At 46.4% G+C, this 13,210-nt stretch overlaps 1 protein-coding gene across 1 annotated transcript in view; it reads right to left on the reverse strand.

Moving 5' to 3' along the window:
* Positions 1-9,795, reverse strand: part of LOC132399692 (bactericidal permeability-increasing protein-like) — a 36,791-nt gene extending 26,996 nt beyond the window's left edge. The window contains exons 1-3 of the mRNA XM_059980351.1: positions 9,777-9,795; positions 7,860-7,985; positions 2,583-2,697 (exon numbers count right to left, since the gene is read on the reverse strand). Of these exons, the coding sequence (XP_059836334.1) occupies positions 2,583-2,697; positions 7,860-7,971 (227 nt within the window). The 5' untranslated portion in view covers positions 7,972-7,985; positions 9,777-9,795. The remainder of the gene's footprint in view (positions 1-2,582; positions 2,698-7,859; positions 7,986-9,776) is intronic.
* Positions 9,796-13,210: the final 3,415 nt, after the last annotated feature.

The raw sequence follows: 13,210 nt of genomic DNA on the forward strand, positions 1-13,210 counted from the left end.
AGTTGATTTCAAAAACATTGATATATTAACTAAATGTTCTATTGTATCTGAAGGCTGTTTGTGGTGAACTACATATACCTGTCTGGACATGCCCCCCCCGCTGACTGCTCCTGCGGCTCCTCCCACAGACCCCTGTATAAAGGCGATTGGAGGCACTGCTCCTCCCTCAGTCTCCAGGATGTTGTGTGATGGTCTCTTGCTGCTGATAGGGCTCTCTCTTCCAGCTAATAAAAGCCTATCTCTCGCCTCACGTCTCCGAGAGTTATTGATGGTGCATCATTGTTATTATTGCATTCCTTGGACTTATTGTCACTGGAGTTTATTAGAAAGAGGGGGGAGCTCAGACACAGATGGGGTGAGCATCCTGGAAGGAAGGAAGTTTCTAATGGTGGTGGAAGTCCAAAACTGGGCTATCAGCTTCAGGATAAGGGGTAAACCACTCAGGACTGAAATGAGGAGAAATTTCTTGACATAAAGGCAGTTGTTGAACCTGCGGAGTTCTCGCTCACAGAAGGCAGTTGAGGCCACATCATTTCATGTAGTCAAGAAGACCAGATATTGTCCTAAAGTTCAAAGGGGCGGAATGGCTTGGTCATACTAAATTTTTATATTCCCATGTTTTAATCTTCTTCCTCATGAGAAGCACCCAAAGAACTTTGGATTGCACACAAGTGAAGAGGAAGATTAAATCTGCCAGACTTGAGCCTGGTCCAGAATACTGAATTCCTAGAGTTACAGACTTGCTCTGCAGGGAACAGGTCCTTTGTCCAGTACATCCACACTGGCCAAGGAGCCTTCCTGACCAAGTCCCATTTGCCTGGACTTGGCCCCTATCCCTTTAACCTTTTCATATTCATATACCTTTTAAATTATCTGCTTCTGCCTCCCCCTCTAACAGCTTGTTTCACAAACTCACCAAACTCCCTGTGGAAAACTTCCCTCTCAGCTCTCCTTTAAATCTTTCCTTTCTCATTGTAAACCAATGGCCTCTAATTTTAGGCTCCCCCCCTACTTTGGCAAAGGAGTGTGATTACATATCATATTAACTCATCTAGTGAACTTCTAAACCTCTAGAAGTCACCTCAGCCTTCTTTGGTCCAGGGAAAGTAGTTCCAGCCTATCTAGACTCTGGCTAATCAGTCCTGGCAATATCCTTGTGAAACGTTTCTGCACTTTCTCAAGCTTGCTGTAGTACGATAGCCAGAACCAAGGACGATATTTTCGGTTCACCAGCATCTTGTGCAGTTGTAACATGACAACACAACTCTTGTACTCATTGCCTTACAGATGACAGTAGGCTTGCCACACATCTGCTTCACTACCTTGTCTGCACGGGGCACCACTTTCAGGTAACTTACGCACTAGTATCCTGTCCTTACACCACCCACTATTTTGACCACCGTAAGCATTGAAAGTGTGCTGTTCTGGCCCAGTGGATATTGCCAGGGGATCATGGACTGTCTTAAAGGAAGTTCAACCTTGAAAAGAGAACAAGGATTGAGAACTCTGCAGATTTGGTGTAATTTGCCAAATGGAGTAGATTAGACAACAAGCGAGCATTTCAAATTAATCGATGCAGAACAAAACTGTAGAGTTACAAAGCAAGGCCAGAGGCTGACTCAAGCACACTTAACCCTGATATTTAAAAAAATTGCTGGAGATATCCTAAAGCACTGTTTGCTCTGAGCTGCACATGTTACAAAAGTTGTGAACAAAACCTTTGTCAGACTTTAGGAAAAATTATGAAAAAGAGTAAAAAGGCCAGTGGGCAGAAGTTCCCTTTCACCTTTTGGTTCTTGAATCAACTAGCACAACACTAATCACTGGAGATTAGCAACACTGTGAGCTCTTTGTCACTCTGCATTAAAACCGTCTTTCTTCAAATGGTGTTCCTTTGCATAAAAATTGTGTTCTGCATTTTTCTTATGACTGCTGCTTGTGTGCAATGCTGCTGCAAGTTTTTCATTGCATTTGACCTTGACCTTGACAGCTGTAAGGGGAAGGTCACTCGCGGCTACATCTAAAAACAAGGCAAGACTTCTTGTTGGTTTTTGTCTTACAACTTAGAACAATATAGTATAGTACAGGAGCTGGCCCTGTGACCCACGGTTTTGTGCCAAACTAACACCTAACTAAACTAATTCCTTCTGCCTTCACAATGTCCATTTCTTCTATGAAATTGTCACACATGACTGACCTGGTGGGAGTGTCGAGCTACAGAAAGCATTCCTTTCATTTATTCCGTGTGTTCCTGCTTCCTGTTTGTCATTGTGGAAGTTGCTCAGTGACTGAAATATTTCACAGCACAACTCATTTCATATGGCAGTGAACACTTTCCTGGAAAGTACCCATTCATTCAGCGTAATGTACTTGAATTCTGTTTGTACTGTGTGCTGAGCAATACCCCAAAAACCACTTGGACTCGGTGCATCAAACTGAACAGGAGGCACAGCATTTACAAAGCTGCCCAGTCAACCCAGGTCAACACACTTCAGCTGGCAATGGAAGCAACGATCTTAAAATACAGTTCCATTAAACAGGCAGTGGGCATGGATTACAGAACAACACAAAGTAGCACTAACCCTGTGAAGCTGAAACGGATGCGACCAATAAACTTCACACGCTTTTTACCCGATATATCTGGAATCTTCGCCTTCTGCATCTTCTTTTGTAACACAGCCATCCCAATCGACTGAGCTGCATGAGAAAGAAATGTTGGAGAATTCAGTGCTCGGTAGGAATTGGACACATGTGCTTAGTTACACACCGTACAGATCAGCACTCTCCCCCACAATCTGTGGCTGTCGTGGTTCACCCAGGGATACTCACACTAGTCCAAATAGTGACACCAAGTTTAAGTTGCCCAGCGCCTGATGAGTCTGAATATAAAGGGATGGAGCCAGCACACAAGCAAATATAGTTACGGCATTTTGTGTTGGTAACTAATGATTAATAGATGATGCTGTTAATAGAGACAGGTAATATTAGAAATGCACAGCATCAGTGGAGATAAGAATAAAACAAGGCAGCTACAGGCTCATCTGTAAGCTTTAGGGATGCGAATTGTAAACTTTTGATGTATTGTTGGTCGGGTAGTCCAACAGAATGGAAGGTGAACACGGGTATTCTTGCTTACTGGATGGTGAAAAATATCTCTGAAGTGTGAAGTGTGCACATGGTTAATACAGATTAGCCCATGAAGATTAATTCTATTAGGTTAATACGGACCAGTGGTACATTAGCATCAAAGCACACAGCAGGGCGCCTTCGGGGTACTGTAATTTCGTGGCTCTGGAGGTGGACTGATTGGAGGCCAGTGCCCCTGGCTGAGGCATCGCGGGAGAACATGGAACATCGGGGGCTGTGTGTCCAGAGACCTGAGCCTTCCAGGTCTCCCCTCTCGCTGTGAAATTGGAACATCTCCTTTTCCCTTTTTAGGGAGAGGGAGAGGGAGAGGGAGAGGGAGAGGGAGAGGGAGAGGGAGAGGGAGAGGGAGAGGGAGAGGGAGAGGGAGAGGGAGAGGGAGAGGGAGAGGGAGAGGGAGAGGGAGAGGGAGAGGGAGAGGGAGAGGGAGAGGGAGAGGGAGAGGGAGAGGGAGAGGGAGAGGGAGAGGGAGAGGGAGAGGGAGAGGGAGAGGGAGAGGGAGAGGGAGAGGGAGAGGGAGAGGGAGAGGGAGAGGGAGAGGGAGAGGGAGAGGGAGAGGGAGAGGGAGAGGGAGAGGGAGAGGGAGAGGGAGAGGGAGAGGGAGAGGGAGAGGGAGAGGGAGAGGGAGAGAGAGAGAGAGAGAGAGAGAGAGCGCGCGCGCCTGTGGAATGTCGAATTACTGAGTGACCGAGTAGTCTTTGGGGTTCTGCAAGTCTGTGTCTTTACTGATGCTTTGCTGCACACTCGAGTGCTCGGTGGAGGGTGCTGGTGTTTTTTTCCTGGTGGGGGCGTGATCATTGCCTTGCCTTGTGCGTGGGAGGGGGATCGGGGGGGGGGGTCTTTTGTTAACTGTCATTCATTCTTCTGGACACTCCTCTGTTTTGTGGATATTTTGTGAAGGAAAAGAATTTCAGGATGTATATTGTACACATTTCATTGACATTAAATATATCTGTTGAACCAATTGAAACAATACTAGACAGGGTGTATAACTCTATGACTATAAAATTGCACCCACCATCGTGAAAGCTATTAGTACTGTTTCAGAAGTGCACATCTTGCATTAGTACAGTATTACTCAGCCCAGACAAAGAACTCACATGTGTCTAGTTGTACAAAAGGTTTTTTAAATTCATTCAAGTCAGAGATAAAATTGAAATGACTGAAGCAGGTGGATCTGGGGGTCCAAGCTGAACCATCAGCTTTGTTTCATAAGAGCAAGCAGACATTCAGAGATAAGGCCAAGCGGATGGAGAAGAATTCACAGATCCAGTGATACAAAGGATCACAGATGGCCAATGATCGGGATGGAATGAATAAAGGGAATTGTGATCAGAAAGGGTGCCAATGATGGGGAGATGAACAGGGACCAGCAGCACAGTGGAATATAGGGAGACTGTAAGAAATGTACAAGAAATCTTCGGATGTGTAGGGTGTTAGTGCACAAAGATTGACAGGTATGGATGCTATTGCAAGGAGGAAAGGGTTAAGGCAATGTGTAGCCAATGATAGTTTATCCAAAGGAGTTTGAACATTCAAAAGGTTGGATACAGACGTTGACCAATTGGTAACCTTTTGAATGTTCAAACTCCTTTGGATAAAGCATATCAAAATGTTACTTCTCTGTTCAAACTTTCCTCCTGCCATCCGATTCCTAAATGGACGTTAAAGCTTTGGACATTACCTCACTTTTTTAATATACAGTATTTCTGTTTTTGCACATTTAAAAAAAATTAGGATTTCAACAATTGGTTTACTTGTTTATTTATTATGTTAATTTAAATTATTTTTTTCTCTCTCTGCTAGATTATGTATTACATTGAACTGCTGCTGCTAAGTTAACAAATTTCATGTCACATGCCGGTGATAATGAACCTGATTCTGAATCTTCAGAACAACTGGGTGACAATGGCCAGCCTGTTCCTCTTGTGCACAAGTGCGATTGAGGGACAAGTGCTAAATTTCAGAGTCCATTTAATCGGGGATAACACAGGTAGCCAGGCTTAGGGGTACAGGGAGCCAGTGGAACGCACAGAGAATTGCCCCATCACAGGAAGGATGTGGAGGCTTCAGATAGGGTGCAGGAGCGGTTTATAGGGATGTTGCCTGGATTAAAGGGCATGTGCTATAATGAGTGGTTGGACAAACTTGTGTTGTTTCCTCTGGAGCGGGAAGAGGCTGAAGGGAGATCGGATCGAGGTTATAAGATTATGAAAGACATGGACAGCTGATACCTCACAGAGATAATACTGGAGGCAGATACAAGTGGGGTGTTTAAGAGACTCTTGGGTAGGCACATGAATGTGCAGAGAATGGACGGATATCCATCCTGTGTAGGCTGCACAGGTTACTTTACACAACACACACAAAATGCTGGAGGAACTCAGCAGGCCAGGCAGCATCTGTGGAGAAAAGTACAGTCAACGTTTCAGGCCGAAACCCTTCAGCAGGACTGGAGAAAAAAAGCTGAGGAGTAGATTTAAAAGGTAGGGGGGAGGAGAGAGAGAAACACAAGGTGATAGGTGAAACCTGAAGGGGGAGGGGATGAAGTTGATTGGAGAAAAGAGGGAGGTGATGGATGGGCAAGGAGAGGGAAAAGGGTATGGGGAATGGTGAAAGAGAGGGGGAGGTGGGGTGGTGGGGGCATTACTGGAAGTTTGAGAAAATGATGTTCATGCCATCAGGCTGGAGGCTACCCAAACCTAATATAAGGTGTTGCTCCTCCAACCTAAGTGTGGCCTTAGCATGACAGCGGAGGAGGCCATGGATGGACATATGGGATTGGGAATGGAAAGTGGAATTAAATTGGGTGGCCACTGGGAGATTCTGCTTTTCCTGGTGGATGGAGCGTAGGCACTCAGTGAAGCAGTCACCCAATCCGCGTCGGGTCTCACCAATGTACAGGAGGCCACACTGGGAACACTGGACACAACAGACTCACAGGAGAAGGTCGCCTCACCTGGAAGGACTGTTTGTGGCCCTGAATGGTAGCAAGGGAGGAGGTGTAGCACTTATCCCGCATGCAAGGATAAGTCCTAGGAGGGAGTTCAGTGGAGAGGGATGAATAGACACAGGAGTCCCTGTGGAAAGCAGTAGGTGGGGGAGTGGAGGGCACCAATGCAGTCATCAATGCAGCGTAGGAAAAGCTGGGGATTGACGCCAGTGTAGGCTTGGAATATAGACTGTTTCACATGGCGTAGCTGGGACCACGCTAGTGCCCAGGGCTACACCTTTTGTTTGAAGGAAGTGGGAGGAGCCAAAGGAGAAATTATTTGGAGAGACGGTTTACTTTAGTTAGGTGTTTAGTTACTAGTTTAATTAGTTTGGCACAACGTCGGGCCAAAGCGTCAGTTCCTCTGCCCACTTTCTATGATGGATGTGGAAAAGGATCAAACGAGTATGAGCAGAGAGCTGACGTGAGTGTTGAGGGATGCAGCGGAGGAGGAGGGAAGCCAGTGGAGAGGTATACCGAGTCAAGGGATACCTGGATGGGACAAGTACCAAAGAGCAAAGGAAAGCAGCACATCATGGACTGAGACATCACAGGAACGGCCTCCCTCCACAGACACTGTCGATACTACTTACCGCCTCAGTAAAGCAGCCAGAAAAATCAATGACCTCACCCAGTCCAGACATTGTCACTTCTCCTCTCTCCAGGCAGAAATGACAAAAGCCTGAAGGCAGCTCCAACGGGATTGAGGGAAGTTTCTATACTGCTGTTATCAGACTCTTCAACAGTCCTCTTTTACCATAGGTTGGACTCTTGACTTCACAATCTACTTGGTTGTTATCCTGCATTTTATTAGTTAGCTGGCCTGCACCCTCTCTGTAGCTGTTACACTTTATTCTGCATTGTTATTGTTCGACCCTGTTCTACCTCGATGCACTATGTAGTGATGATCTGTATGAACAGGATGCAGGACAAGATTTCCTCTGTACCACGGTACATGTGACAATAATACTAAGCCGGTACCAGTGTGGGGGTAGGGGCATCAGTGGAGGTACAGAGAAACCCAAGGGACAAGTACTGCAGACCACTGCAATAGATGAATGCGTGTGGATATTTCCCTGCTCCATAGTGGAATGAAAGAAGCTGGGCTCACAGTGACAGAAGGGAGCTTTCCACCAGATCACAGTCCAGACGAGAAAGCAAAATTCAGCGTGACAGCCTGGACATTGATCACAAGAGGACAGGATGAGGAGGAGGTCACTCGACCCTCGAGCCGGCCCCTGCCAGTCAAGATAATATCTGATTTACTGCAGTCCTTCTGTGTATCTGTAACCCATGGCTCTCAACCCTTCACTTTTATCTCCACTTTGGCATTATTTACGTACTGATTGAGATACAGCACAGAACGGGCCCTTCTGGCCCCTCGAGCTGCACTGCTCAGCAACCCCTGATTTAACTCCAGCCTAATCACAGGACAATTTACAATGACCAATTCACCTACCATGTCTGGACTGTGAGAGGAAACCGGAGCCTAGTGGAGAATGTGCAAACACCTTACAGACAGTGGTGGGAACTGAACCCAGGTCACTGGTACTGTAAAACGTTATGCTAACCACTACACTGCCATGCCATCCTAGAAAGGTGATACATAGCAACTGCTTCCAGACAGGATTAAAAAAAACAAGTAAGATATAGGAGCAGAATTAGGCTATTTGGCCTGTCGAGTCTGCTCTGCAAGTACAGGCTGCGAGCTGTCCACACTTACCATAGTTCAAGGCTTTTTGTGTAACTCTTGTTCTCAGTCCCGGGTTTGTGCACAGGTTGCACGAGGCAAAGAACAGAAGACCGATTGTCACGACCCAAAGCCTTGGCAGCATCTTGACTGGATGTGCTACACCGAGAGAGAAAGAGAGAGAGAGAGAGAGAGAGGCAGGGAGCTCACCGACTGATCGTTCCTGTTTTTACAAAGCTCAAAGCAGCAACTGCTGAAATAGGCTGAAATTACATTTTGAGATCTGATATTTGCGCAATTTCCTCAGCTGTAACTGAATCTCCAGGCTCCAACTTCCTCCATTGCTTCACACTACATCCACAACTGTCACTTCACTGTTCTCTTCTCCCTGGACTCAATGCATTCTCAGGAGACATTGAACATCACATCCTTTCCCTTGATTTCCATTGGCTCCCATTTCCTTAGCACCTCAGATTTGTTATTCTAATTCTCATCACAGGAGATAAGGGAAACAAGCAAAGGACATTCCTGTTACCAGGAAGAGGTACGTGCAGCTTGATATGGATGTACCCCCAAGACTTGACCGAGTACACCCTCAGATTCCTGATGCCATTACAGAGGTACTTGCTTCAACATTAGCTTCTGGTGAAGTTCAAGAAGACTGGCAGGCAGCTAATGTCGCTCCATTGTTTAAGAAGAGTAGCAAGGACAAGCCAAGAAACTATAGGTTGTTCACACTAACGTCAGTGGTGGGGAAGTTCATTGAGAGAAGTTGGAGGGATAGGATCTACCAGCACTTGGATAGACAGAGTCTGATTGGGAGTGGCTTTGTGGGTGTTAAGTCATAGCCGGTGAATGTTTGGGAATTTTTCTTTAAGTAAACAAAATGATTAATGAGGATAGGGCAGTGGATGTTGTCTCTTAGGGTTTTAGCTAGGCTTTCAATAAGGTCCCCTCAACACCTCCCACCTCCCCCAAGCATAAAAATATGTCATCGGGGGTTGGACATTTCTACTTTGGAGAACTGATTCTGACAGTGTATCATATCTTTGCCCCTCAAAATTTCAAAAACCTCTACTGTCTTCCCTCAGGCTCCGACACTCCTGGCAGAATAACTCAGATTTATCTAACCTTATCATACAGGTCATCTGTTCAAGAGTCCTATAACAGCACAACAGAAACTGTCCTCCAGCGTGGTGGAATGTATTTTCAAGTTTTTGTACATTCTGCTCAATGGAGGATGGTGGGGAGGGAGGAAGAAGTGAGAATGCCTGTGGTCTTCGATTGTGTGGCCAGATTTCCAAGGGTGCTGGGTAGTGTAGAAAAAGTCAATAGAAGGGAGGCTGGTTTTGTGATGGACTGGGCTGTTTTCACAACTCTGCAATTTCTTGCAGTCTTGGGTAGAGTAATTGTCATACCACCCCCTGACACCTCAGGATAAGACCCCCCTATATGGTGTATCTATAAAAATGGGTCATGATGAATTTCCTTGGTCTTCTGAGGCCATACAGAGTATTTTCTAGATCGTGGTATTTACGTGGTTGAACTAAAGTATTGATGACACCCAAGAATGTGAAGCTCTCAACCATCCCCTGCTGCACCATGGATACAGACAGGGTTGCACGACTTCCTGAAGTCAATGACAAGCTCTTTGTTCTGCCAACATTGTGGGAACACTACATCACCAAGCCGCCTGCCTCCTTCCTGTAGATTGTTTGAGGGCTGCTCTGGTGTCACCTGCAAGATCGTAGATGGAGTTAGAGCAGAGCCTGACTGCACAGTAGTGAAAAAGTAAAACGGGACAGAGGGCTCGACCTTGCGGGGCACCACTGTTGAGGAAAATCGTGGCAGTGGTGTTGGTTACAATGTCAAGGACCCAGATGCAGAGGGAGGTGCTGAGTCCTGGGTAATTCTATGTCTCTATAAGTGGACAGATCTGGGGAATCTTACCTCTTCACAGGCAAAGCCCTGTAACACAGCACTCCAAAGCCATCAGCACATGAACGATGTCCTTAAAATTTCACACAAGTTCAGACAGGAATTCCCCGTAAGCTTGAAAGATCTGGATCCATATTCCAAGCTGTCCTCTCAATGATTTACAACACATTGAAGCACCTCATACACTTGATAATTCCAGCATTTATTTTGGCTGAAATCATTTCTGAGTTTCTTTGTACCTGTAGTTTTGATCCCCAGCTTCACAGATGCTTGTTATTTCCTAATAGAACTCCCAATTCTCCACTCTTTTTCTTTTGCAAGTATTGGTTCTCATGTTGAGAGGTTACAATTTTCCCAGAGGAGAGGAGGTCACTTGTAGCGATGGACCAGAGATGAAGTTAAGCCACACAAAAAGGAATTGCGTGTCCCATGTGCAGGGACTGAAATTATTGCTGGGTTCCTACTTTCTGTGGAGCAACAACTGAACCTTCCCCATTTCCACTTCAATCCCAGTTACAGGCTTCCTGCTGTTATTTCAATACAGATTTTGTGTCTTGCACAATGTTGAACAGACATTGAACACAACATTGAACGTTAAAGCTGGTTGTGAATTGGGGCAACTTATCAGTTCACTAAATGGAGTCTGAAAATAACCAGGGTTACTTGTTTCAGTGGCAGAGTGTGAGATGTTTCAGGTTGATTGGAGACCAGATGTATTCCGATTGAGGGCAGTTCCTAGTTGCTCAGAAACGGCTGATATGGTCACTTGTTCCGTGTGACAATCCTACCAAGTCATTCCCAAAAATATAGCAGTGGAGATGACTTGTCAACCTCACTCATGCTTTGTTCTTCAATTGGACCATGATTGGTCCGCACATTTACCTACCTGGTTCTTAATATCCCCGTACACATATACTATATGGGGCAGGACAGCTGAGTATCTTTGCCCTACAGCAATCACAATAGCTTGGAGCTCGGCTTCCCAGTGTTTGCTAATGCAAGTGTTTGCTGTCTAAGCCTGGGTTGACCTTGGCTCTGGAGCCTTGTTGGTCTAGAACCATAGAACATTACAGCACAGAAACAGGCCTTTTGGCCCTTCTTGGCTGTGCTAGGTTGAACAACTTTCTCTTAGTTCTGAAGACCAGCTCCACTCCTTTTAGCTTAGAGACAACGTTTTAATCTACACCGTGATCAATCTAACTCAGGGGTTCCCAGCCTGGGGTCCATGGACACTTCGGTTAATGGTAGGGGTCCATGGCATTAAAAAAATGTTGGGAACCACTGATCTAACTCTTTCCACCCACACAGCCCATAACCCTCTGCTTCCTTACATCCATGTGCATGAGATAGATCAGCTGTGATTGTATTTGTCTGATGGCACAGGCTCAGGGGGCTGTGAGGCCAACTGTGACCACTAGCTCCTTATGTTTCCCCTGAAGGAAACCCACACGGCCACGGGGGTGGGGGTCTACACTGATAGCTGGGAACTTGGGCAGAAAATGGCAGATGGAATATAATGCAGACAATTATGAGGCGTTGCACTTGGGGAGGACAAGTCAGAGTAGAACTTCCACAGTTGAATGGTAGGGCACAGAGGAGTATGGTGGAACAGAAGGATTTAGGAATACAGATCCATAATTCTTTGCAAGTGGTGCCACAGGTAGATTGGGTCACAAGGAGAGCTTTTGGCACATTGGCCTTCATAAATCAATGCAATGAGTACAGGAGATGGGACGTTATCTTGAAGTTCGATAAGATGATAGTGAAGCCTAATTTGGAGTCGTTTCTGCCGTTCTGGTCACTTGCATACAGGGAATGTGTCAATACAATCGAAAGAGTGCAGAGAAAACTTGCAAGGATGCTGCCAGGTTATGAGGACCTGAGGAATAGGTTAGGACTTTACTTCCTGGAGTGTAGGAGAATGAGGGACAAGAGGTATACAAAATTAAGAGGGTATAGATAGGGCAAATGCAAGCAGAATTTTTCCACTGAGGTTGGGTCACTAGAGGTCATAGGTTAAGGGTGAATGGTGAAATATTTGAGGGGAACCTGAGGGGTCAATTTCTTCACTCAGACGGCGGTGAGAATGCAGAACTAGCTGGCAGCAGAAATGGTGGATGTGGGTTTGATTTCAATATTGAAGAGAAGTCTGGATAAATACATGGATGGGAGGGGTTATGGTCCAGGCGTGGGTCGAAAGGGCTAGGCAGATTAACAGCATGGCATTAAATAGACACACCAAAGTACCTGTTTTTGTGCTGTCACGCTCTGTGAGTGCATGATTGAACTAACGTGTCACCCTTCAGATTCAGATGAATTTATTTATCACATGTACATTGAAACATACAGTGAAATCTGTGATTTGCATTAACCACCAACACAACCCAAGGATGTGCTGGGAGCATACCTGTCCTGCTTCTTGAAGATAATTATGACTACAGCATCTCGAAGGATCTCTAATACATCTCATTGTTGCCAAATGTGGCAAGTTAGATTGCAGACTTATACAATTTTTTTAAATCTCAGTGAGGTCCATAAGTTATTCTACAATGGTGGCTGTGCTACCTTGCTTCTGCTGGTGTTGACGTTCTGGTGCAGATCAGTCACTGCTCTGGCAGTGTGAACATCCTCGTTGCCGTTCACTCACACGGTAAATCTCACAGCTAGCAGAGCCTGGTCCTCGGTTTGCCAAGAAGTGCTCCGTCCCTCCAGCAACCTCTTGGTGAAACAACACGTAGATGCGATTGCAAGGAAGACACACCAATGACTTTACCTTTTCTTTGTAGGTTCAGGAGGTTTGGCTTGTCACCGAACACTGTCACAAACTTCTACAGCTGTACTGCTGAAAGTGTCCTGACTGACGTCACGGTCTGGTGCGACACTGTTAATGCACGAGAAGCTGTAGAGAAGTGGCCTCAGCTCAGTACTTCACAGGCTCTTCCTTCCCCACCATCGAAAATACCGGCATTAGCTGCTGAATCAAGTAGGCAACATCTATCGTCAAAGATACCCACCGTCCAGGCCATGCCAATCTCTCACAGCTCCATCGAGCAGGAGGTACAGAAGCTGAAATCCCTCAACACCAGGTTCAACAACAGCTACTTCCCTTCCTGTTCAGCTCTTGAACCAGCTGACACAACTCTGATGATGGGGGTGGGGGGGGAGGGGGGGTAGAGCACGGGTGGAGAGAGAGCTGGGGGGAGAGAGAGCAGGGGGAGAGAGAGCAGGGGGAGAGAGAGCAGGGGGGAGAGAGAGCAGGGGGAGAGAGAGCAGGGGGAGAGAGAGCAGGGGGGAGAGAGAGCAGGGGGAGAGACAGCGGGGTGGAGAGACAGTGGGGGTAGAGAGAGAGCAGGGGGGAGAGAGCGAGCGGGGGAGAGACAGCGGGGTGGAGAGACAGCGGGGTGGAGAGACAGCGGGGTGGAGAGACAGTGGGGGTAGAGAGAGAG

The sequence above is a fragment of the Hypanus sabinus genome, chromosome 9 (assembly GCF_030144855.1).
Source record: "Hypanus sabinus isolate sHypSab1 chromosome 9, sHypSab1.hap1, whole genome shotgun sequence".
Classification (NCBI taxonomy): Eukaryota; Metazoa; Chordata; class Chondrichthyes; order Myliobatiformes; family Dasyatidae; genus Hypanus; species Hypanus sabinus.